This window comes from Bos mutus, chromosome 2 (assembly GCF_027580195.1).
Source record: "Bos mutus isolate GX-2022 chromosome 2, NWIPB_WYAK_1.1, whole genome shotgun sequence".
NCBI lineage: Eukaryota > Metazoa > Chordata > Mammalia > Artiodactyla > Bovidae > Bos > Bos mutus.
In genome coordinates this window covers 92,328,484-92,350,651 of record NC_091618.1, presented here as the reverse complement: position 1 = coordinate 92,350,651, position 22,168 = coordinate 92,328,484, and the positions used below count along the sequence as shown (strand labels likewise).

The 22,168-nt window shown below is 33.8% G+C and overlaps 1 protein-coding gene across 10 annotated transcripts in view; it reads left to right on the top strand.

Annotated features, from left to right (window-relative positions):
• PRPF40A (pre-mRNA processing factor 40 homolog A) overlaps nt 1-20,910 on the top strand; it is a 58,705-nt gene extending 37,795 nt beyond the window's left edge. For 3 of the 10 annotated variants that reach the window (XM_070390457.1, XM_070390416.1, XM_070390483.1), the window contains exons 8-26: nt 129-182; nt 1,724-1,748; nt 2,402-2,773; nt 4,725-4,833; nt 5,302-5,366; nt 5,701-5,865; nt 6,703-6,811; nt 7,748-7,898; nt 9,663-9,796; nt 13,410-13,524; nt 13,682-13,785; nt 13,883-13,999; nt 14,296-14,433; nt 14,682-14,777; nt 16,814-16,900; nt 16,987-17,083; nt 17,166-17,227; nt 18,198-18,329; nt 19,876-20,910. In XM_070390457.1, the coding sequence (XP_070246558.1) occupies nt 129-182; nt 1,724-1,748; nt 2,402-2,773; nt 4,725-4,833; nt 5,302-5,366; nt 5,701-5,865; nt 6,703-6,811; nt 7,748-7,898; nt 9,663-9,796; nt 13,410-13,524; nt 13,682-13,785; nt 13,883-13,999; nt 14,296-14,433; nt 14,682-14,777; nt 16,814-16,900; nt 16,987-17,083; nt 17,166-17,227; nt 18,198-18,329; nt 19,876-19,968 (2,225 nt within the window). In that variant the 3' untranslated portion in view covers nt 19,969-20,910. The remainder of the gene's footprint in view (nt 1-128; nt 183-1,723; nt 1,749-2,401; nt 2,774-4,724; nt 4,834-5,301; nt 5,367-5,700; nt 5,866-6,702; nt 6,812-7,747; nt 7,899-9,662; nt 9,797-13,409; nt 13,525-13,681; nt 13,786-13,882; nt 14,000-14,295; nt 14,434-14,681; nt 14,778-16,813; nt 16,901-16,986; nt 17,084-17,165; nt 17,228-18,197; nt 18,330-19,875) is intronic. The other 7 variants (XM_005894782.3, XM_070390426.1, XM_070390480.1 and 4 more) reach the window with 4 other exon arrangements.
• The last annotated feature ends 1,258 nt before the right edge of the window (nt 20,911-22,168 follow it).

The following is a 22,168-nucleotide window of genomic DNA, read 5'->3' as shown; positions in this document are numbered from 1 at the left end:
AAAATTAAGTGATTAGAACGTTTTAAATGGTGTAACAGTTTTATGGGCTCTTATTTTCTTGTTGCTCTAGATCTCAGTTCTATAGATTTTAAATAGATTTTTATTTGATTTGATTCCACTGAAACTAGGATACCAGAATACCATTGTTGCTGGAAGTCTTATTACAAAATCAAACCTGCATGGTGAGCTGCTTTGATAATTCATTTTCTGTCATTATTTAACATTTTTAGAGTATGTCACTAATGTTCACTAACCATAATTGGATAAATCTGCAGTGAGAAATTTCTAATTCAAAAAATTCCTTTCATTTAAGGGTTATATTATAAATGAGCTTGTAGTTTTTAACATTGTACTTGGACAAAAAAAAGTGTCATTCGATAATTGAACAAAGACATCATATACAATATATACAATATTTCTAAAGACAGCTGAGAGTGTTGGTGCATACATGGAATATGTGACTTAACTCATTTAGCAGATAGAGAACCTTTGTTAACATATTGTCAGACTCTGCATTTAATGCTGATTTTATTTTAGCACAACATTGCAAAATAGCCTTTATGTTTATTATGGAAGAATTAAATTAAAATGCCACACCTCACAGAAGGAGAATATTCTAGCATCCTCAACTATTCAGAACATTCCTGCAAATCTATGAATATTACCTAATATTAAAACCTAGGACTTAAAATAGATTATGGGTAGGAATTGAGAATTTATTTTTTACTCTGACTTCTAATACAATCTGGTGTCATAATCTATATCCGGTTAGAAAAAACAAATTGTAGAAGAATGGGACTGTTTGAAACATAAGATGACATCTGACAGGAAAGAGAATAAGCATTTCTTAAAGGCACTGTGATCTTTGTCTATTTAACTTTTCCCTGTGTCACCTCATTCGCTTGGATGATCATTTTATCTGAAGAATTTAATTAGTAGTGATAACACCTTTAGTGTGTTTTGTCAGCCATTCTAAACACATTTCCTTTAAAGGGGGACAAGTTTCAAAAACTTTCATGGAGTTAAGCTTATATTATCATTTACATGGAGCACCTCATTCCCTAATACTGTGAATAAATGAGATATCTGTGTTACCTGTAAAGAAAAATTTACTTTAACTAGATTGAAATCTGAAATACTGAGTGAAGATCTTTAAAGCTCAATTTATACTTCTGTACTAGCATTGGCTAATAATACTATTGTAGATAGGTAGATTCCCACTTCATTCATGTAAGGAATGTCAAGCTCATTTCTGATATAACCCTACTACAAATAGTTGGTGTGCATAACTATCTATCTACCTGTCAATGCTAGTATATATGTGCTGGAATTTCATAACATACATTCAATCCCATTTTGAATTTAGTATCTTAAAGAAAAGCAAATGGTTTTATCCCTGAGGAAAATGTTATTTTATTCCAGAATTACGCAGATACTTTGAGGGTGTTTTTGCAGTAGCCAGCAGCCTTTGAGAAGGTAGCATTGTGGGAAGAAGCTCTCCTAAAACCTGCTGTTATTTAAAATTTGTTTTTATTCTTTAATTTCTGTCCTGGAATTTATAGAGCACTCGCACTGTAAATGTAGTGTTGTGTTTTTTTTTTTTTAAGGCTGGTAAATTAAATCTTACTGTATGGAACTTTTAATCTCCTTTTAAAGTTGTTTTCAGTGATTGTATTTAAAAACTATGTAGTGTTTATAACTTTTCTTTTTTTCTCTTTAATAGCAATGATCAAAGCTGAAGAAAGCAGGTAAGCAATTTTGGACATCAGTACATATTTATAAATTTATAGCATCCTCCTATAACATCCTTGTTATAATTGTCTGTATAAATAGTATTTAACATGGTAGGCCTGATAGTTTGATATCTTTGGAGGATTTTGGACAGGGGAAGAGATTTACTCAAGATACACACATGATGCTCCTAGATAGTTATTTGAATTTGGACTACATCCTTACCAAATTAAGACCATTACAGAAATGTCCAAAATTTGATTTTGGTTAATTTGAGAACAGATGAAATATTTTATCTATCTCTTGGTTTACCCAGATTTTCCTTTCAGTGGGTGAAATAAAATTTAAAGAAATTTACAATATAAATTGAGTTTTAAGGCATAATACAATCTGATAGGACATTTGTAAATGAAAATGATTATTGGTTTTGGAAATGCAGATTGTTGCATCAGTGCATTATATGTTATCACAAATGTTTGCCAAATTAAAGTAATTCTGTTTCATACTGTGGTTTTAATCTTTTTAGATGGCTTAATAGTTTGGCAATACTGCCCTTTTTCCCTTTAGTTTCTCTTATTCATTTGATTTTATAATAATTTTAAACAGACTTTATTTGTGTTTGCAATTATTTGTATTGAACTGACCAGTTTTCTCTTTTTTAAATATATAGTAAACAAGAAGAGTGCACCACAACATCAGCAGCCCCAGTTCCTACAACAGAAATTCCAACCACAATGAGCACCATGGCTGCTGCAGAAGCAGCAGCTGCTGTTGTTGCAGCAGCAGCCGCAGCAGCAGCAGCTGCTGCTGCAGCCAATGCCAGTGCTTCCACTTCTGCCTCTAGTACTGTCAGTGGAACTGTTCCAGTTGTTCCTGAGCCTGAGGTTACTTCGATTGTTGCTACTGTTGTAGATAATGAAAATACAGTAACAATTTCTACTGAAGAACAAGCACAACTTACTAGTACCCCTTCTGTTCAGGATCAAAGTGAAGTGTCTAGTAATACTGGAGAAGAAACATCTAAGCAGGAAACTGTAGCTGAGTAAGTCTAGTAACTTGTTTTCTGCAAATCAGTCACAGACATCATTGATACAAGAAATTGCTGATTTAGTCAATGGCCAATAAGTGTTTAAAAATTGAGAATCAAAACATACACCTTTAGATAACAGTTTTTGAGATTTACTTTTGTGGGATCATGCTCTCAAAGTGCTGCAAGACTATTCCACTTAAGCTTAGAAAGCAGTGCTGGTGATGGGGTGAGTCTGTTTAAGTCTGAGTTATGGCTTAGCACAGCACTGCAGGGAAGTTGCTATAAGTTGATACTGAACAAATACGGAAAAATCAAGATAACATTTAACAATGTATAGGAAAACTGTTAATAGGATTAAATTGGTACAGCTTTTTAATAAAGCCAGAGAGCTGCATCTCTAAGTTCAGTTTCTCATTTCATATGGCTGTGCTTTCTATAGCTATAAAAAGTAACCTTGAGCTATGCTTCTTGACTTGAAAGTTACCCACATGTAAAATATTAGCCATGATATCAAGATCCAAACATGATCACCCATCTTAATATTTAAGTATATTGCTTTCATCTCCCTTCCTCTTTTTATAAACTTTTTTTAATTTTTAATGTGCATTTTCCAAAGTGAAAATAGCTTTGTAAATTTTTTTCTTATGTTTAGAAGCTTTAAAAAGATATCTATATAGTATATTTGAAGGCATAAAAAAGTTAAGATTTTTATTCTATCTTTCTGCCTTTTTTCTATGCATTTAAAATAAATGCATATTTTTAATTTTTAAAATATATCAGAGGCATCCACATCATTACAGATCCATATCCCATCATGTTGAATGATGACAGACATTTATATGAACATTAAGTAATCTCCTACTAGTAGATGTAGACATTTTAGGCCTTTTAGAGTAATATTCTTTTACATCTTTTTGTACTTATCCTATTTTTTCACAGTAATTTTTCACATTTTTAACAATCAGTTGTTTTCTGCTTCCTTTTTTCTGTTTCCTTACAGTGCTTGAGTCATTAAACTTGATTTCAATTACTCATAGATCATTTTACAGCTGGTAATTTTTGGCCATGTTGTTTCCAATATTTTTGATAATTTTAAGTATTCCAAACTAATATTGGGATGAGTTGATTGTATTTCGGGTGTGATTCAGAGGGTGTGAGTTACCTATATTTTTTGTTAGTGTATACTCCATAATCTTCCCCTATACGTTCAGCTTAACTATGGGGGATTGAGGTGTTTTTTGTTTTTTTTTTTCCTCTGGTGTGTTTTTTCCCCAGCATTGTCTTCTGTAAAGGAAGAAATGTTTATACAACTTTTTGTAAAGATGGCTCAACCAAGTATAGTTCATAATTCTTGGGTAATTCTTTTCTGTTTGAGATCACTGTTTGGCAGACTTTTTCATAAACCTTCAAAGAGTAATACTTGGTTTTGTGGGTCATATAGTGTGTCAAAGTGACTCAGTTCTGCTGAGGCAGTACCCAATCAGCCATAATCAATATGCAAACTCTTGAGCAGGGTCATGTTCTGATAAAGCTATATTTACAGAAATTGGCAGCAGGCTGGATTTGGCCTCAGGGGTCATAGTTTGCCAACCTCTATTTAGATTGATCTCTGCATCTTATTTTATGCACGCTTGCCCAAAGCCTGTTACTAAGACACAAAAATGAGACCATTAAGTTTTATAAGCCATTAGAAAGTATAAACTTGTGGAGTAGTGAAAATAGTGTTGTAATATAAATGTTTATTTTGGCCTTTGTGCAAGGTCTGAATAACAATGTTAGAGAAAATATATACTAGTATTTGTGTTCCATTAAATATATACTAGTATTTGTGTCTCTTACAGATGAGTTTATTCTAAAATTGTCAAATTTTACCTAAACATCAAAGAGTAATTAAAACATTATTTTCCGAAGTAAAGCAAATGTTTATTTAAATTATAAATACCATGTATAAATCTTTCTTTAGTTTTACTCCCAAAAAAGAAGAGGAAGAAAGCCAACCAGCAAAAAAAACGTATACGTGGAATACGAAAGAGGAGGCAAAGCAAGCATTTAAAGAATTATTAAAAGAAAAGGTATTTATATTGTAGATTTTTATATGATATATAGTATCTAGTAAATGAAATTATCCTTTAATGCAGTTAGTACCTTGATGGCTTTATTAAAAATACTAATCTTGTAAATAGCTTTGACTGAGAATGAACTAAATTTTTTAACTTTTTTTTAAAAACTTCCAACCAAAAAAATATATAAGGTACTATATAGCACATTCCACTTCAGTCTTTAAAGCTTTTATTCATAAAAGTTTTCTGTCTTCTAATCAGTAGTCTTAAGAAAGTATTAATATCCTGTTTAAATTAATGGTCTGTTTAAATTTCAGTTTTAAGTTTTCTTTTTAATCTATAGACAGTTACACACATTTGCCTTGTGTCAATAAATTATTTTTTAGACCTTTTTTAAAACTCCTGCAAAGGGAAGTGCTTGATGTTTGCAGTGAGTATTGTTTTGTGTGAAATTTTAACTTTTCATTAAATGATTTTCAGCGTGTACCATCTAATGCTTCATGGGAGCAAGCTATGAAAATGATCATTAATGATCCACGATATAGGTAATACTTTGGTTTTTTGATTACTTTGAGCAAAGCAAGCCTAGAGAATTTAAATTGTGTCAAATAATGTAAATTTTTATTCCCATTGATCTTCTTGTTATTTTGGATACCAATAATAGAGTTGCTTTATGTCTGATAAGAACCAAAAGTTAAAAAGGTTTGTCACACAATGTGGGCACCCTTTTATAGATAGTAGAATTAATTTTTAAAGGAGAAATTATTTTCTGTTCAGTAACTTACTGAAATTTTCTTAATTTGTGAATGAAATTATTTTTTCAAGACACTAACATTTGATCATCTTCATTTACTCTTACATGATTTTTTTTTTGTTTAGTGCTTTAGCAAAGTTGAGTGAAAAAAAGCAGGCCTTTAATGCTTATAAAGTCCAAACAGAGAAAGAAGAAAAAGAAGAAGCAAGATCCAAATACAAAGAGGCTAAGGAATCCTTTCAGCGTTTTCTTGAGAATCATGAAAAAATGACTTCCACAACTAGATACAAGTAAGATTTTTGCTGATTATGTTGTATGTTTACTGTACTGTTTCCATGTTAGACTTTTTGCTAGGTACAGTAACTAATCAGAGTAGATGCTCATTAAATAAAGCTTAAGGGATTGTGAATGTGGTAGTTTCATAAAATAAAAGATCAATCAGTAGCTAAATGTGGAATTTATAGGACTTCGTTATTAATTAGGGACTACAACAAAAAAGGAGACTTTTATTTAATAATGAAATGTTGACTCCTTTCTCCTTAATATAAGAGTTCAATTATTTTTATATTTGTGGAATAGAAATGGGCCATTTTTATTACGTGTAGCATATTTTGAAAATTTACATTTATGTAGCATTCTTCATTTTTGAGTGCTTTATTATTTAAGATTGTGAGTAATTCAGTATTAACATCTTTGCAACGAGGTACTGAGTTCATTTTCTGTATATTTTTCTTATTTTCCTCACTCTTCTGGAAAAGCTTTATTGAAGAACTCTTCATTTCTTTAAGTAGTCTTATTTTATCTGTTAACTAAATTTCTTAGAGTTTGTTGAAGTCTGTAATTTAGTTCCATGGGTGGTTTGTTAGTCTCTGTAGCTGCCTTAAGAAATAGAGGTAGTCCTAACTGCAAAACATTGCTCAATTATCCCCACTGTCTCTAAGGAGAAATCAAGACTTAACCTGTCTTGTTTTTCTTAATTACCAAAAAGTTTTCCTGTATAATACCATTATGAACTTAAGAGTGGAAGAGTGTTCATCTGGTGGTGTTAAATTTAGAATAAAGTTTAAATGGTTTAAAATTACTTTTTATGGTATAATGCAGAAACATTTAATCTTTTTAACAAACAGAAAAGCAGAGCAAATGTTTGGAGAGATGGAAGTCTGGAATGCAATATCAGAACGTGATCGTCTTGAAATCTATGAAGATGTTTTATTCTTTCTTTCAAAAAAAGAAAAGGTATTATTCACTGTTAACAGTATTTATAGATTAAACAACATGTTTCTTGTTTAGGAGTTACTTTATAACATGTCCATTCTTGTTGGTTTATCTACTATATATGGTGCTGTAGATCTGTTTATTAGAAGTTAAGTTAAAAAATAGGTAGCTCTTGGATTTTCCTGGTGGTCCAGTGGTTAAGAATCCACCAGCCAATGCAGGGGACATGCTTTCAGTGCTTGTCAGGGAAGATCGCACATGCCACAGGCAACTAAGTCTTTGCCACAACTACTGAAGTAGCTAATACCTAGATTGTCAGTAATTGCCTGTCTTATGCCCACTTAGAAAATGCTTTTTTTTTTTAGCTTGTTTGAGTTTAGAAAATACTCAGTATTTTTCCTTACAAGGCATTAATTTATGATTATTTTAAAAGAACAGCAGTAATGTGTAATTGTTAAAATGTATTTGTATTAAAATGTATTTGTAGGATAGTGTTTTTGAAATACTGTCCTGCAAATACATTTAGTTTTGCTCATGTCTATATTATTCACTAAGTTATATGTTATCCAGTCTTCCAGGAGACTTATAGAAATGTAAGTATTATTAACAAAAATTTGAACATCACTGAAAGTGGTTGAACACATTATCGTTTACCTGTTGTGTGATTTGTCTGCAGTAACTTTTGTTTGGATAGTGTCTACAATACATAGTTGTGGGAAGAGAGATTTTGTGAGGCGGAGAGGGAGTTCCAGGTTAGTCTTAGAAGAGAAGTTAAACAAATTGAAGGTAAGAGGGAAGCAGTTAGGCAAGAGTACTGAAAAGGTAAAGAGTGTTGATATTTAAAGCAAATGGATAGCATTTGAAATTTGGACATCAGAATGTGAAGAAACCTTTATTGATTGCATTTCATACATTATGCTTTATTTGAATGTTAAAACATACATTCATATTTTTTAGGAGCAAGCAAAGCAGTTGCGAAAGAGGAATTGGGAAGCCTTAAAAAACATACTTGACAACATGGCTAATGTGACATATTCTACTACTTGGTCTGAAGCCCAGCAGTATCTGATGGATAATCCAACTTTTGCAGAAGATGAGGAATTACAGAGTAAGAGTTACAACTAAATGGAAGGAATAGTTTTAAAACAGTTGTCTAGCACGGATGGAGCTTGGTGGGCTGCGGTCCATGGGGTCGCTAAGAGTCAGACATGACTGAGCAACTTCACTTTCACTTTTCACTTTAATGCATTGGAGAAGGAAATGGCAACTCCCTCCAGTGTTCTTGCCTGGAGAATCCCAGGGACGGGGGAGCCTGGTGGGCTGCTGTCTATGGGGTCACACACAGTTGGGCATGACTGAAGTGACTTAGCAGCAGCTAGCAGGGGAAATTGGTCTTTTTTTTTTTTTTTTTTTTTTTTTTAATGAGATCACTAACTGAATTTTGCATAATTGTTTGTCCATTCCTGAAAAGTTGTTTTGTTTCCAGATAGGATATTTCTTTCTGAGTTTTGTGATTCAATACAAAATATTTTCCCCAAAATCTGAAGTTAGCTTTATCAAGTATAACTGAAATATATTTATTAGGTCAAACCTGAAATTTTGCCTTGCTATTTATTTGTGGTTTAATGGGAACTAAATTAGTGACCAGATTTATCATGCTGTGCTCTTGAGGTAGTGGCTTTATAGAGATTCGCAAAAGGCAAAAAAAAATGTATTAGCATTATCTTGTAGTAAGCTTCCCTAAGGTCTGTCTTATTTTTGACCTACCTAGTTGCTTATTAAATTGCAGCTTTCTTGATTACCCTTTTGAATACCATACTTTAGTAGGTTTGAGGGAAGGCATAGAATTTTATACTTGAAAAGCTCTTTGGGTAATTCTGATATTGCTAACCAATTTATCACAATTCTATTTTCATTATTTGTGTCATATGTATTGTCTTGGTTTCATCCTTGAATTCAGAGTATGTTTTAATGAAGTCTTTTCGAAATTTCCCATGTGGAAATTCCCTGACAGTTAAGTGGTTAGACTCTGCTCTTCCACTGCAGAGGGCTTGGGCATGATCCCTGAATCAGGGAGCTGTAGACTTAAAAAATAGTGACCACCTAGAAGTTGAGAGTTATGTTTATTTGGTGGAAATTTTTAGGATTTCAAGCCCAGTAGACTTAGGCATCTCAAATAACCATGAGAAGACTGCTCTGAGGCGGCGAGAGGAGGAGCCAGGATATAGAGAAGTTTTATAACAAGGGCAGGTAGTCTGAAAGTCAGAAAATGATTGTTAATTAAAGGAAGACAGATACCTCAAGGAATTTAGGAGTTCAGCACTCTTCTATGCTTGGGAAGGTACAAGAGTCTGGGCTCACTGAAATCATTCCTTTAATATGCATCTCAGCTTTCTGGGGCCAGTATCCTGTGTATTTATCCCACATCCTGAGCTTCCATGGGACTCAGTTTAGGGAGTGGTTGCAGCCTCATGGCTGCCAGATTACAGATACTCTTCTCTTTCCTGAGTGCCCTTAAGGGCCCGAATTGGAGGGTGCAATTGCTGATGACTGTTAAATCCTTGTTTACTAATATGGCCAGAAATACTTCATTCCTCAGAACTAAGATCCTGAAAGCTGTGCACATGGCCATAAGGAAATAAAAAGATCAAGAAATAATTATATAAATAAAAAGTTTTCCATAAACATTTCCTATTTAGATAATTAAAAGTTATATTTGAGTATACAAGTATTCAGATAAAGTGAATTTGAACTTTGTAGGGAGTTAATGCAAATAATGCAAAGTTAATACAAATAATGCAAAGTTAATGCAAATAAACCTCTTTCTTTACTGATATTTGTTTTAATTTTTTATAACTGATAAAAATTCTAGATATGGATAAAGAAGATGCATTAATTTGCTTTGAGGAACACATTCGAGCTTTAGAAAAGGAAGAGGAAGAAGAAAAACAAAAGAGTTTGCTTCGTGAAAGGAGACGACAGCGTAAAAATAGAGAATCTTTTCAGGTAATTTTAAAAGTTCTGTTTTTCAGCTTAATTTTGTAATATGGTTAATGACCTTTAAGAGTGATATAAGCAATTTTGAGAATCCCAGTCTCAGATCATTAACTTGGGCTTTGCAGAGGATCCATAGACATTAATTCTTAAATTATACAGTTAGTTGTGAATCCACTTAAGGAGAGTAGCCATTCCAGGCAAGAGAAACACAGAAGGCTATAGCAGATTTGGTATTTAAAGTGAACACTGATAGGTATGGTTTCACTCAGGAAAGAGGAATCAATAGCATAAGGGAGGACTGAAAATAAAATGTGTGATGAGTCATTAGTACTTATTCATTTTTAGTTCTTTAAAGAACTGTAGGAAATGCTGTGGTATGCTTTTGAGGATGGAGAATCCCAGGGACAGGGGAACCTGGTGGGCTGCCGTCTGTGGGGACACGACTGAAGTGACTTAGCAGTAGCAGCATAATTCTTAAACACTATACAGAGGAGCTAAAATTACAGGTTCTCTGTATAGCCTTATTTTGCATCTATGTCATGTTTTAATTACTGGATCTCTTTCATTAAATCCTGTATTAGGATAAGTGCAACTCCTCATGGTGCCTAAGATCACCAGTCACCTTAAATGCCACAGCCAATAGCATTATTGCAGTCTTCATTGCATAAGAATGTAACGTTTACTTCTCTTGATGGTTTTCTTTTATCTTAGTAGTTTCCCAAAGGATCATTTGGAGTATTGTTAAAACCAGGGGTTGTTGAGCCTCACCCTCAGAAATTGATTCAGTAGATCTCTTTCAAGTTGTACATAGACCTTTTAAAGGAAGTAGAGCAGCAGAGGAAGATTACTGAGCTGAATGTCTGTCGCAGAACCAATAGAACATGCTTTTGCCTGCATGTGTGCTTGTTGTGTTCAGTCACCAAGTCATGTCCCCCCAAGGACTGTAGCCTGTCAGGCTTCTCTGTCCAATTATATTAGTAGTAATCAGAAACCATGCCAGACACATACTAACGTGATACAAAGCTATATTTTAAGCTTAAGAATCAGATTAAATATTTTAGGCTGAAGCCCAGATTAAAGGTAGGGGCAAAATTAGACTGATGTTTTGATTAGATAGTTCAGGGTTAAAGACTAGCTTTTCTTTGGTAAGAGAGACCAGTCAAGATGGAAGGAATGAAGAAAGAATTAAAAGATGGAAGTATTCTGTTACTAAGTAAAATCTTTGAAGGTTTATTCAAGTATATATGAGTAGTTATATCATGGACAATATATAAGGAGACCAAAAACAAGGAAGGAGATGAGGGAAAAGAGATTATTGAGTTGGACTGAGGTAGTGAGTGGTGTTGAACTAGTCATTTTGTTGATGGTCATGATCTGGGGAGAAGTTACTACTAGCATCTAATTGGATAGAGGCCAGAGGTATTGATAAACGTTTCCCAATGTACAGGATTCCCATCCTGCATTGTGCCCCCGAAAAGTTTATGAGCTCCAAGAAGTCATTAGTGCCAGCGTTGGGAGCTGCCTTCTCTAAACATAAGGCCTAATGTGTTCTGGAGGATTTATTTTTTTATTTAATTTTCTAAGAGGAAGATACATAATTTTACTAAAGCAATACATTCAGAGTTTGGAGAACTAGGACTTAACCCCCATGTCTGATTTTAAAACCTATTCTTTTTTCCATATTACTATTATAACAAACATAAATTTTTATAGGCACACTTTATTATTATTTTTACTATTTGCCTACTTTCAGGGAAACATATTGACTTCAATACTCTGCAATTTTCAGATGTCCTTCTTCCTGAAAACCAGCCTCAGCCATCTTTGAAGCAGCTTGCTTTTCATCTTGTCCCCATCCTTCCCAAGATGGGGTTAGTAAATACTGGGTTAGCCACAAAGTTTGTTTGGGTTTTTCATAGTATCTTAGGAGAGACCTGAAGAAACTTTTTGGCCAACCCAATAAAAGAGAGTAAAAGCCATACAGTTTTAGCATAATGGTTTTCAAACCTGAATTCATATCAAAGTTATCTGGTGATCTTTAAAAAGTAAATTATAAGTATCTTTATTTTAATTCATATTTTAAAAGGAACCTCAAGTGATTTCTAATTATCACTCAAGTTAGATTGGCTGTTGAAACAGTGGTGGTGGTAGTAGTTTAGTTTCTAAGTCATGTCTGACTTTGAACCCTGTGGACTGTAGCCCACCAGGCTTCTCTAGCCATCATACTTCCCAGGCAAGAACACTGGGATGAGTTGCCATTTCCTACTCTATCATTACTGGGGTAGATTCAGTGTCAAATGCTATTACTTATCAGATCTTCGCAGCCAAGAAGTAAAACAGAAATACTAGCAAAGCAGATATGATAGAGAAGATTCTTTAGATACTAGAGAGCATCTTTGAAGATGGTTTCCAAGCTATTTTAAGGATTCCACAGAGGGAGAAGTGTAAGTGATCACATAGCAGGGGTGTTGTTAAGCTCTCATTTATGTTGAAGGGTAAGGATGAAAGGATAGAAATTTTAAGTTTGAGAAAGAATTTTGGATATAGAGACTGAATCGACGTGCTTATTCCCATTTGGAGAGAAGTGGGGCTATATGTCTGGTATCATTCAGGGCAGTGCTATTCAATAAAAATTTGTATGCCACATACATGATTGTAATTTCTTATTAATTTAACTAATTTTAGTAACCTCTTATTTCACCCAGTATACCTAAAATATTTTCATTTTAACATGCAACCAATATTTATTTTGGTAATAAACCTTGAGAATCATTGTGTGTTGTATACTGCTGGCACATCTCAGTTCAGAGTCATATTTCATGATACTTAGCAGCTGCATTTGACCAGCGACTGTGGTATTGAACAGTGCAGGTATAGGAATTTTAGGAACAAAATTTGTACCATAGTTTAGGGACATTTATAGCATTAAATAAACTCTATAAGGATTTCAGGAAGCAGAAAATGTGAAAATTGCAGACTATTGAAGTCAATATGTTGCCCTGAAAGTAAGCAAATAGTAAAAATAATAATAATAAAGTGAGGCTATAAAAATTTATGTTTGTTATAACAGTAATAGAAAAAAAGAAATAGGTTTTAAAATCAGACATGCAGGTTAAGTTCTAGTTCCCTAAACTCTATGTATTGCTTTAGTAAAATTATATATCTTCCTCTTAGAAAAGAAAATTAAATAAAAAATAAATCTTCCAGAACACATTAGGTGTTATGTTTAAAAACAAAAAGTACATTTTACAGTAAAAGTGCATGTACCTTCTTTAGCCTCATTATTTGTAATAATAAACAGTGCTTTGAATTTACTTGTATACATATTTATAAACTAGAAATGATGATCTGTCTTAAAGGGGCACATAAACTGAAGTCTGTAAAAGTAATGCACACCTTTTGTCTGAAGTCCAAAATAGTTTATGTAAAAGCAGATTTTACTTTCATCAAAGAGCAAGTATCAGTTGCACTTAAACACATTTGTGATAACACTGGTAGAAGAGTTTTATATATTGCTGTTTTTAACATATATTTTTATTCATGTTATACCAACATTTCCAAAGTCCTTAAATATGGCTTTTGAATATGTAATGAGTTTGTTGTTGTTGTCCCTTTCCCCCAGATATTTTTAGATGAACTGCATGAACATGGACAACTGCATTCTATGTCATCTTGGATGGAATTGTATCCAACAATTAGTTCTGACATTAGATTCACTAATATGCTTGGTCAGCCGGGTGAGATTCTTCTTTTTCCTAAATTGTAGTTATAATAGTTGGAACGGGCCACAGGGAAGGGTGGTTGTGTTTGGGGCATGGGGTGTGCTTTCTTTTGTTTTATAAACAAAAAAGTAATTGCAGCTCTTTGATTAGAGCTAGCTTTTGACTTCTTTAGTTTTTTCATTAGGATCAACTGCACTTGACCTTTTCAAGTTTTATGTTGAGGATCTTAAAGCACGTTATCATGATGAAAAGAAGATAATAAAAGACATTCTGAAGGTAAATATATACTATTAACTTTTAGTCTGGGGCATATTTTTTAAAATAATACTATGTTCTTTTTGTTACTAATATTAACAAGATTTCTGTTTTTTAGGATAAAGGATTTGTAGTTGAAGTAAATACTACTTTTGAAGACTTTGTGGCAATAATCAGTTCAACTAAAAGATCAACCACATTAGATGCAGGAAATATTAAGCTGGCTTTCAATAGTGTAAGTTATCATTCTTACTGTTATAAACAACTAGATTAATAAAACAGTTCTTAGTACATTTGGCTAAAGATACTTAAGTTGTATGTATTACATACATACAAATTAGGGAATAGGAATAGTATTTTACAGAGTAGTGGACACTTTCAAATAAGGTAACAGATAATATACTTAGATGGTGAGTGATAGTAAATTCCTTTGCTAAAATTAATTGGCCCTTACCTTATAGATGATGGGAGAATAATGAATTTAACACAAGTTAAATTGTACTATATATATATAAATATGTTTTCTAAAAGTTACTAGAAAAGGCAGAAGCCCGTGAACGTGAAAGAGAAAAAGAGGAGGCTCGGAAGATGAAACGAAAAGAATCTGCATTTAAGAGTATGTTGAAACAAGCTACTCCTCCAATAGAATTGGATGCTGTCTGGGAAGATGTATGTATACTTACAAATTTTTTCCTTTACAGTTGAAAATAAAAATCTTTTTCTTTCTCATAGCTACAGAGATAAACTGAAGTTATTTGAAGATTGTGAACTCAGCTGTGATGGCATTTAGGAATACTGGAGGAATGGAAATAAAGACTGAGAGGGCTGGGCTGCCAGTTTTCACTTGCTGTTTTTTTAGTCATATTGGTATATTTTTCTCAGTTTTCATATTTTTATTGCATATCTGAATTTTTCAGATCCGGGAGAGATTTGTAAAAGAGCCAGCATTTGAGGATATAACTCTAGAATCTGAAAGAAAACGAATATTTAAAGATTTTATGCATGTGCTTGAGGTAATTTTAGTTATATTGTAATTGGCTGATATATTTAAAAATATGTAAAACTTTTTTTTTAATCGAAGAATTTAGAATGATCAAAGTGTTCTTCCTAAATTATACTACTTTTATACAAATGTACTTAACTATCTGGGATGATTAGGGAGTGGTTTATTCTATAGAAACTGCTTTTAAATGAAACACACTAGGCTTGCATGAGAAGGTAAAGATCTATTTAGTGAAGACAATTCATATGTTTCATATTTATATAGTGTTACAGAAATTCATCAATTTAGGAGTCACATGGAATGATTAATAAACCTGTAAAGAACTTAGAATCTGTAAAGCAGATATAAAACAGTTTTAAGCATATTTCAAATATTATACTACATTAGAGGTGTTGGAAGCTCGGGAATGTTCTGAAAAATAGTAAGTTTTTGCTAAAACAAGTAATGATAAAATTACAAATTGTTCCACTAGCTGAATTAAGGGTATTTTGATGAAGATTTCAGGTAATCACTTATAGATAGTAAACATGCTAAATTGACCAATAATAATTATTATTTGGTGCCCATGTTATGCTTAACAAATATTACATATACGAATGTAATCCTCACAGCAACCCTGTGAAGTTACAGATGAGCAAACTGAGGCCAAAAGGAAAAGTAATTTGCTGTGAAGGGATTCCAACATAGGCTTTTGACTCTAGGGCCAGTGCTTTTACCAAATATGCTTTGCCATCAGTTTTGGACAAACTTATACTTCACAGCAAAGTGAAGTTAGCATATACTTAAATTTGTAATGTTCATGGTCTTTGGGAATAGCAGGTAACTTAATTGTTGACGATTTCTTAGGATTTATTGTCCTTGATAAGTATCAGTGTTGACAACAGTTTGCTCTGTTAACAGGCCCCTTGTACCATATGTTGTCTCTCAGCTGCCTTTAAATCTAGTGCTATTGGCCTGTAGATCTTTTCTACTCAGATCAGCAGCATCTGCATTACCTGTAAACTTGTTAAAAATACAGAAACTCAGGCCCCATTGGCAGAAATGTATCAGAATTATCATTGTCACAAGATTCTTAAGCACTGGAATGTACATTTAATTTTGAGAACCTTTGTTGTAGTGTAGTGTGTTAATATTTTCCCCCAATTCAGGAATGTCCACAACAAGATTCTTTCATGATCTGTGCTGGTAAAGTGATGAGGTCATAAATGGAGCTGATGACCACATAGGGAAGAGCTGAACATACCAGAAAAGGATTTGGACCTCAAAAACGGGCCTTGAGGTAGAAAAGGAAGAAGAGTTAACAATTAGTGACATAAAAAGTGAGAGTCCCTGAACCAGATTTTCCCTTTCCACTTATTTGTAAACTGATTTATTTCCAAATCCTTAGATATGTTTGGGAGTAGGGAACTTTTACTGCAGCATTTCCCCTCTCCTTCTAGCCTGATCATTGTTCTAGTAAGAGTTAAAATCCATAGAACATTTCCTTTTTTGATTTCACGTGTAGTTAGATTGCCTTTGGATATCTTAAGTTCGATGAGGAAGGGAATGCTCCTTGAAAAGAAAGTAGATTTTGTATTCAATTTCTGAGACTAACCTCCTTTACAGATGGCTCTGGGGTAATTCTTTATTTCAGTGCTGAACTTAGCTCACTGACAAAAGCCATGTTCATCAAATAAATAAAATGTAATTATATTTCATTGTTTTTGAAAGTAGTGTGACTATTCTGTAGATACATACCTTTATAGAGGGTATCAGTTGTCCCCACTGTACCCACACCATTCTCATTGCTGTAAGAAGTATTTTATTAATACTTTTAAACGTGTGTTTAGATGTGAAATGAGTGCGTATAGGATAGTTAAAATGTTCTCTTCACTTTAAGTGATAGTAACTCTTTGCACAGTTTCAAGTTGGGAAGTACATTCTAAAAATGCAAAATGAATGTCGTTTTTACTCTAAAAAGAACTTACTTGCAAAACTATTAAAAATTCTCTGTGATCTGTTATCTAAAGTGTGAGCTTCTGTAATTTTTTTCTTTTGCCTCTGTAGCATGAATGTCAACATCATCATTCAAAAAACAAGAAGCATTCTAAGAAATCTAAAAAACATCACAGGAAGCGCTCCCGCTCTCGATCAGTAAGAAAGTTTATTTAAAATGGTACCATAAGTATATTGAAGTATTTGTTAGCATCATTATGAATAAAATTGTTTATGTTGTGTAGGGGTCAGATTCAGATGATGATGACAGCCATTCAAAGAAAAAAAGACAGCGATCAGAGTCTCGTTCTGCTTCAGAACATTCTTCTAGTGCTGAATCTGGTAAACATAATTTTAACTTGATTAAAGTCGTTGGCATTTGGATGTCCTCAAATTCTGACACTTTTCTTTTCATGCTGCTTAGAGAGAAGTTACAAGAAATCAAAAAAACATAAGAAGAAAAGCAAGAAGAGAAGACATAAATCAGTAAGCAAACTCTTGATTTTTATACTGCACCTAAGCTTTTGCCCTTAGCTTTCTCAGTGGCAGTAGACATTTCTGCTTGGTCCTATGCAGAGTTTAGGTGAGCACCTAAACTCAAGAGTTTCAGAGTTGTGGTTCACCTTAATCTTGCAATAAAATCCTTTGGTGAACTTGAAACAAATAATAATAAACAGCGTTAGGATTCCCACTCTGGTTTTTTATACTAATCTTAGAGAAAGAGCCAAGTGTGTGTGTGTGTGTGTGTCATAGCTGTCTTAGAGAAAGAGCCAAGTGTGTGTGTGTGTGTGTGTGTGTGTCTCATAGCTATCTTAGAGAAAGAGCCAAGTGTGTGTGTGTGTCTCAGCTATCTTAGAGAAAGAGCCAAGTGTGTGTGTGTGTGTGTGTGTGTGTCATAGCTATCTTAGAGAAAGAGCCAAGTGTGTGTGTGTGTGTGTGTGTGTCTCATAGTTATCTTAGAGAAAGCGCCAAGTGTGTGTGTGTGTCTCATAGCTATCTTAGAGAAAGAGCTGTGTGTGTGTGTGTGTGTGTGTGTGTGTCTCATAGCTATCTTAGAGAAAGAGCCAAGTGTGTGTGTGTGTGCGCGCATCTCATAGCTATTGTTGAGAACCACAAGTTTAAACAACTTCTCTTCTATTCTTGGTTCTTGGTCTTAGGTACACATCAAGATATACCTAATCTTAGGGATGAAGGTACACCTAATTTAGTGACCCATTTTTAGTGATAGTTTACCCTGTCAGACTGTCATCTTTCCCATAGGAAAGACCAACTTGCTGCCATGAATCTTTGGAATGTTTTAGATTCCTTAAGGTTATCAATTCAGATTTCACCACTCTAGGAATACATAAATACTGTGTTAAATGTGGGTGTTCTTAAATATTACCAATATAAGGGTTTTTTTCCTAATAGCATTTTGATAAAGTAACCATTTTAACATTGTCTTTTATTTGCAAAGGACTCTCCAGAGTCAGATGCTGAAAGAGAAAAGGATAAAAAAGAAAAAGACCGGGAAGGCGAAAAAGACAGAACTAGACAAAGATCAGAATCAAAACACAAATCACCTAAGAAAAAGACTGGAAAGGATTCTGTAAGTATTTAGAATTCTTCCTCTTTGTGTCTACCAGTTAGCTGCTTTTCACACAAAGCAGTTTTCTAATGTATGTCATTTGTGTGACCCAATTTAAGCATCCTAAATTTCATATTCATTAAAAAAATAACGTGGCGTTCTGTCACTGTTGTTTAACCCACTAAGAAAGAATATGTTGTTCTAGCTTTGTACATTCTCATTAAGAAATGCCAATGGATGTTTTCTGCCTAATTTAAGAATATAAAATTTAACAGATGAAACTCAAATTGGGTTTTCCCTTGATATGGCATCATTGTAAATCCTGTTTCAATAGGTAGCTTTCCAACAGCTTTTAGAAATAATCATTGAGAGGAAAGAGGTGAGGGCAAATAGGGGGATATTATAAGCGAAATCTAGTGTTTTAATATCGAATTACATAGTCAGTCCTTAGTTTCCCCCATATGTATGTGTGTGGCAGAGCATATGACACATGCCTTCTTCACCTTGCTGTTCATGCCACAAATGCTGTGGGCTTAGCAAGCATAATGCCTCTGAGCTACCAACTGAGAGTTTAAGCTGTGTAGGTAAGTCCTCGTCTTCCCTTAGGATTTTCTCCTTGGGTGGGAATAGGGTGGAGGGGTGTTTGTTTTCAAACAGCACTGAAGAGTCTGATGCACATCTTTGGTGAGGAATGATTATTTCCTCTGTATTTACTTAGCGACTTAAGTGTCCTTGCTGCTGCTGCTAAGTCACTTCAGTCATGTCTGACTCTGTGCGACCCCATAGACGGCAGCCCACGAGGCTCCCCCGTCCCTGGGATTCTCCAGGCAAGAACACTGGAGTGGGTTGCCATTTCCTTCTCCAATGCATGAAAGTGAAAAGTGAAAGTGAAGTCGCTCAGTCGTGTCTGATTCTTAGCGACCCCGTGGACTACAGCCCACCAGGCCCTCCGTCCATGGGGAGTGTCCTTACATTAGATTAAATGGGATCCCTGAAGGGTGATAGAAAATATAGGTGAACAATCAACTTTTGAAGAGTTGAGTTCCTTCTCAAAGTGTTTTGTGTGGTTTTTGTTGTTTTTAAATTTTTTCCAGCCTAACTTGTCCTCATAACTCTGGGTACAATATAATAATGCTCAAAAGATAATACTTTAGTATAAAAATACAGGATTAACCTAGACTCTGAAAAATTAATGAAGAATACTTAGGAAATGAACACCCAGCTTCCATTAAATGGAAATAAGATGTTTCCTATTCAGTTATGTAGAAGGGAGGAAAAGAAATGGATACGTACTATTCTCCCTGATGTACATATTAAACTGAAAGTAAACACCTTAGGAGAGTTCCATTCTAAGAGAACTGTCTCCCCTGGTTACTCCCCAAATAACCAGGGAGTATTTGGTTAATTTGGTTAAGGCTTTTGGGAAAGAAATCAGTCTTTAATCAGTCTGTGATGCCTTAGTTTCTGTGGAAGAGAATCCATGTAGATTTTGTGTTCTTTTTTCAAAGGTTCAGTACTACTTACCCTTTTGAGTACTGACACGATCGTATTCACTGTTGTTTTTCAGGGTAATTGGGATACTTCTGGCAGTGAACTGAGTGAAGGAGAATTGGAAAAGCGCAGAAGGACCCTTTTGGAGCAACTGGATGATGATCAATAAATTATACCAAATATGTTTACAGTATGATTTAAAGTCTAATTCAGACCAGGGACTCTATTTTAAGTTCAATTGAAATAACACTGGGTTTTAATTATATCACAGGAAAAAAAAAAAAAAGTGCATTTAAGTATTGTTATTGTGGACTTTATAAAAGCAAAGGAAATTGAAAATAACTTTTGATTCTGTATCAAGAATCATATTTTCATACAGTCATAACTGTCTGTCTGTGACCCTTTCATAGGGCACTGCAGGATGGATTAAAGGTGGCAATTTACTGATAACTGCAGGTGTCTCTACTTTATTCTAAAGTGTAAGTCATGAGGTGATTTGATTTACTTTATAGAAGCTGGATTTTGAAGATATAATGGAAAAATTTTGATATCTAGTAGTACAAAAAAAAGCACCAGCAACTGATATACTGCTTTTTTGTGCACTACCCAACTGGTTAAAGATGATATGATCTTTTATGGTAAACTCAGAAATAGTGTTCATAATGGAAACCTGGTAGACCCTTAACTATAGTGGTGCTGCTCAGCACTGCTATAATAAAGCCACCATTATTTTTTATGGAACATCTGAATACATTTTGAAAAGGCTACTGTGAGGGCATTATTTTGAGGTGATGTTTAAAAAGTTAACATCAAATCAAATTGTAAATTAGCTTAAATATATTGCCTTAAGGACCTACTAAAGAATGTGCCACCGAACTTTAAGTGATGGCTGCAATATCCTTGTCTAAAACAAATCAATGTTGACTTCAGCAATTTCTTTAACAGTTTTTTTTTTTTATCCGAACTTTCTCTTGCTTTTTTTCATTGAGGAAGTCTTTTACCTTCCCTGCTCACTGAGAAGTATTGACTTCGTGGTACACATTCTAAAGCATTTCTGATTTGAATATTTTTGTACATTTTTATCAATTATTAAATCTTCTCTTCTAGTGTGTACTAGTATTTATTTCTACTGCTCAGCTCTAAAAAAAAGAAAAGAAAAAAATTGTATGATTCTTTAAAGGTTAAGATACTAAACCCCTAAAATTTTGCTTTATCTAATCCACATAGCCAAGTTACTTTCCTTTTTTAATATTTAAGAATATTATAAATCATACAGGCCCCTGTATTTGTTTTTGATCTATGAATTTCCTACAGAATACTTTAAGAAAGGCAATGGTTTGAAGCGAGAATACTTTTTACATGCTAACTTTTGAAGGTTGGTAATGTAATTTATACTATTTTCCTTCAGTGCAGGAGATTTTTTTTAAGTAAATAAATTTAGCACATAGTCTTTGGTATTACCTTAGGTATTTTTTTATTTTGGGCATTTGGGGCAATCCTAATTCACGTTGGGATTTAGAAGAACAAAAAGTTCATTTTCCCTTCACCATCCTAATCAATTTGAAAGTGGGACAGACTGGGATGACTTTTCTCATCTCTGCCCCCTATGTTTCAATTAAATCTAGTATCCACTCTTGAAAGCCGCAGGGGAAGGCTGGGGGGAGTCCTGAACTGGGGGGAGTCTCAATGCCAAGTCATATTTCTGCTGTGAAATATGACATGACTTTGTAGAAAGTAAAAACCACTATCTTCAACAAATGCGAAGCCAGTTTCTGGCTTGACGTTAGTCTCCTATTGTATATTAGAACCACAACATATAACAACTTTATCAACAGGCAAGTTGCCTAGACTTAATGTTCAGAGGCCCCTTCATAATAATAGTTAATATTGTTTATCATGTCAAAAAAAAACACTTGACCTGGACATCAAAGTAAAATTTGCATATGATATTGGCAGAAATACTGGTGGTGTTTCACAGAATTTAGAATCTGTAAAACTTCCATGAATCATGATTTTTTAAAGTACAACTTGAAAGTTTTTAGTTTTCCTATTAAACTATTGATGTGATTTAGCATGTCCTTAAATTAACTTTCTGTATTATAGAGATACTGTCTTATCACAACTTCAGATTCCCATAAGACAGTACAAACTCAAGTTTCCTTATTGTTCCAACCATGAAAATTATTTGACCCAAAAACAAAGCTAATGAGTTGTAAAGCAAAAATACAACGTACTTTTTATAAAGTATGTAATTGAAGTGACTATAATCCTGTAGTGATCCCGTCAAATGGCATTAAGTTGCCAGAAAGATACTATGGCCTGGGATATAGGTGATGGGTAGATTTTATTAAAATAAGAGTTATGTGTGA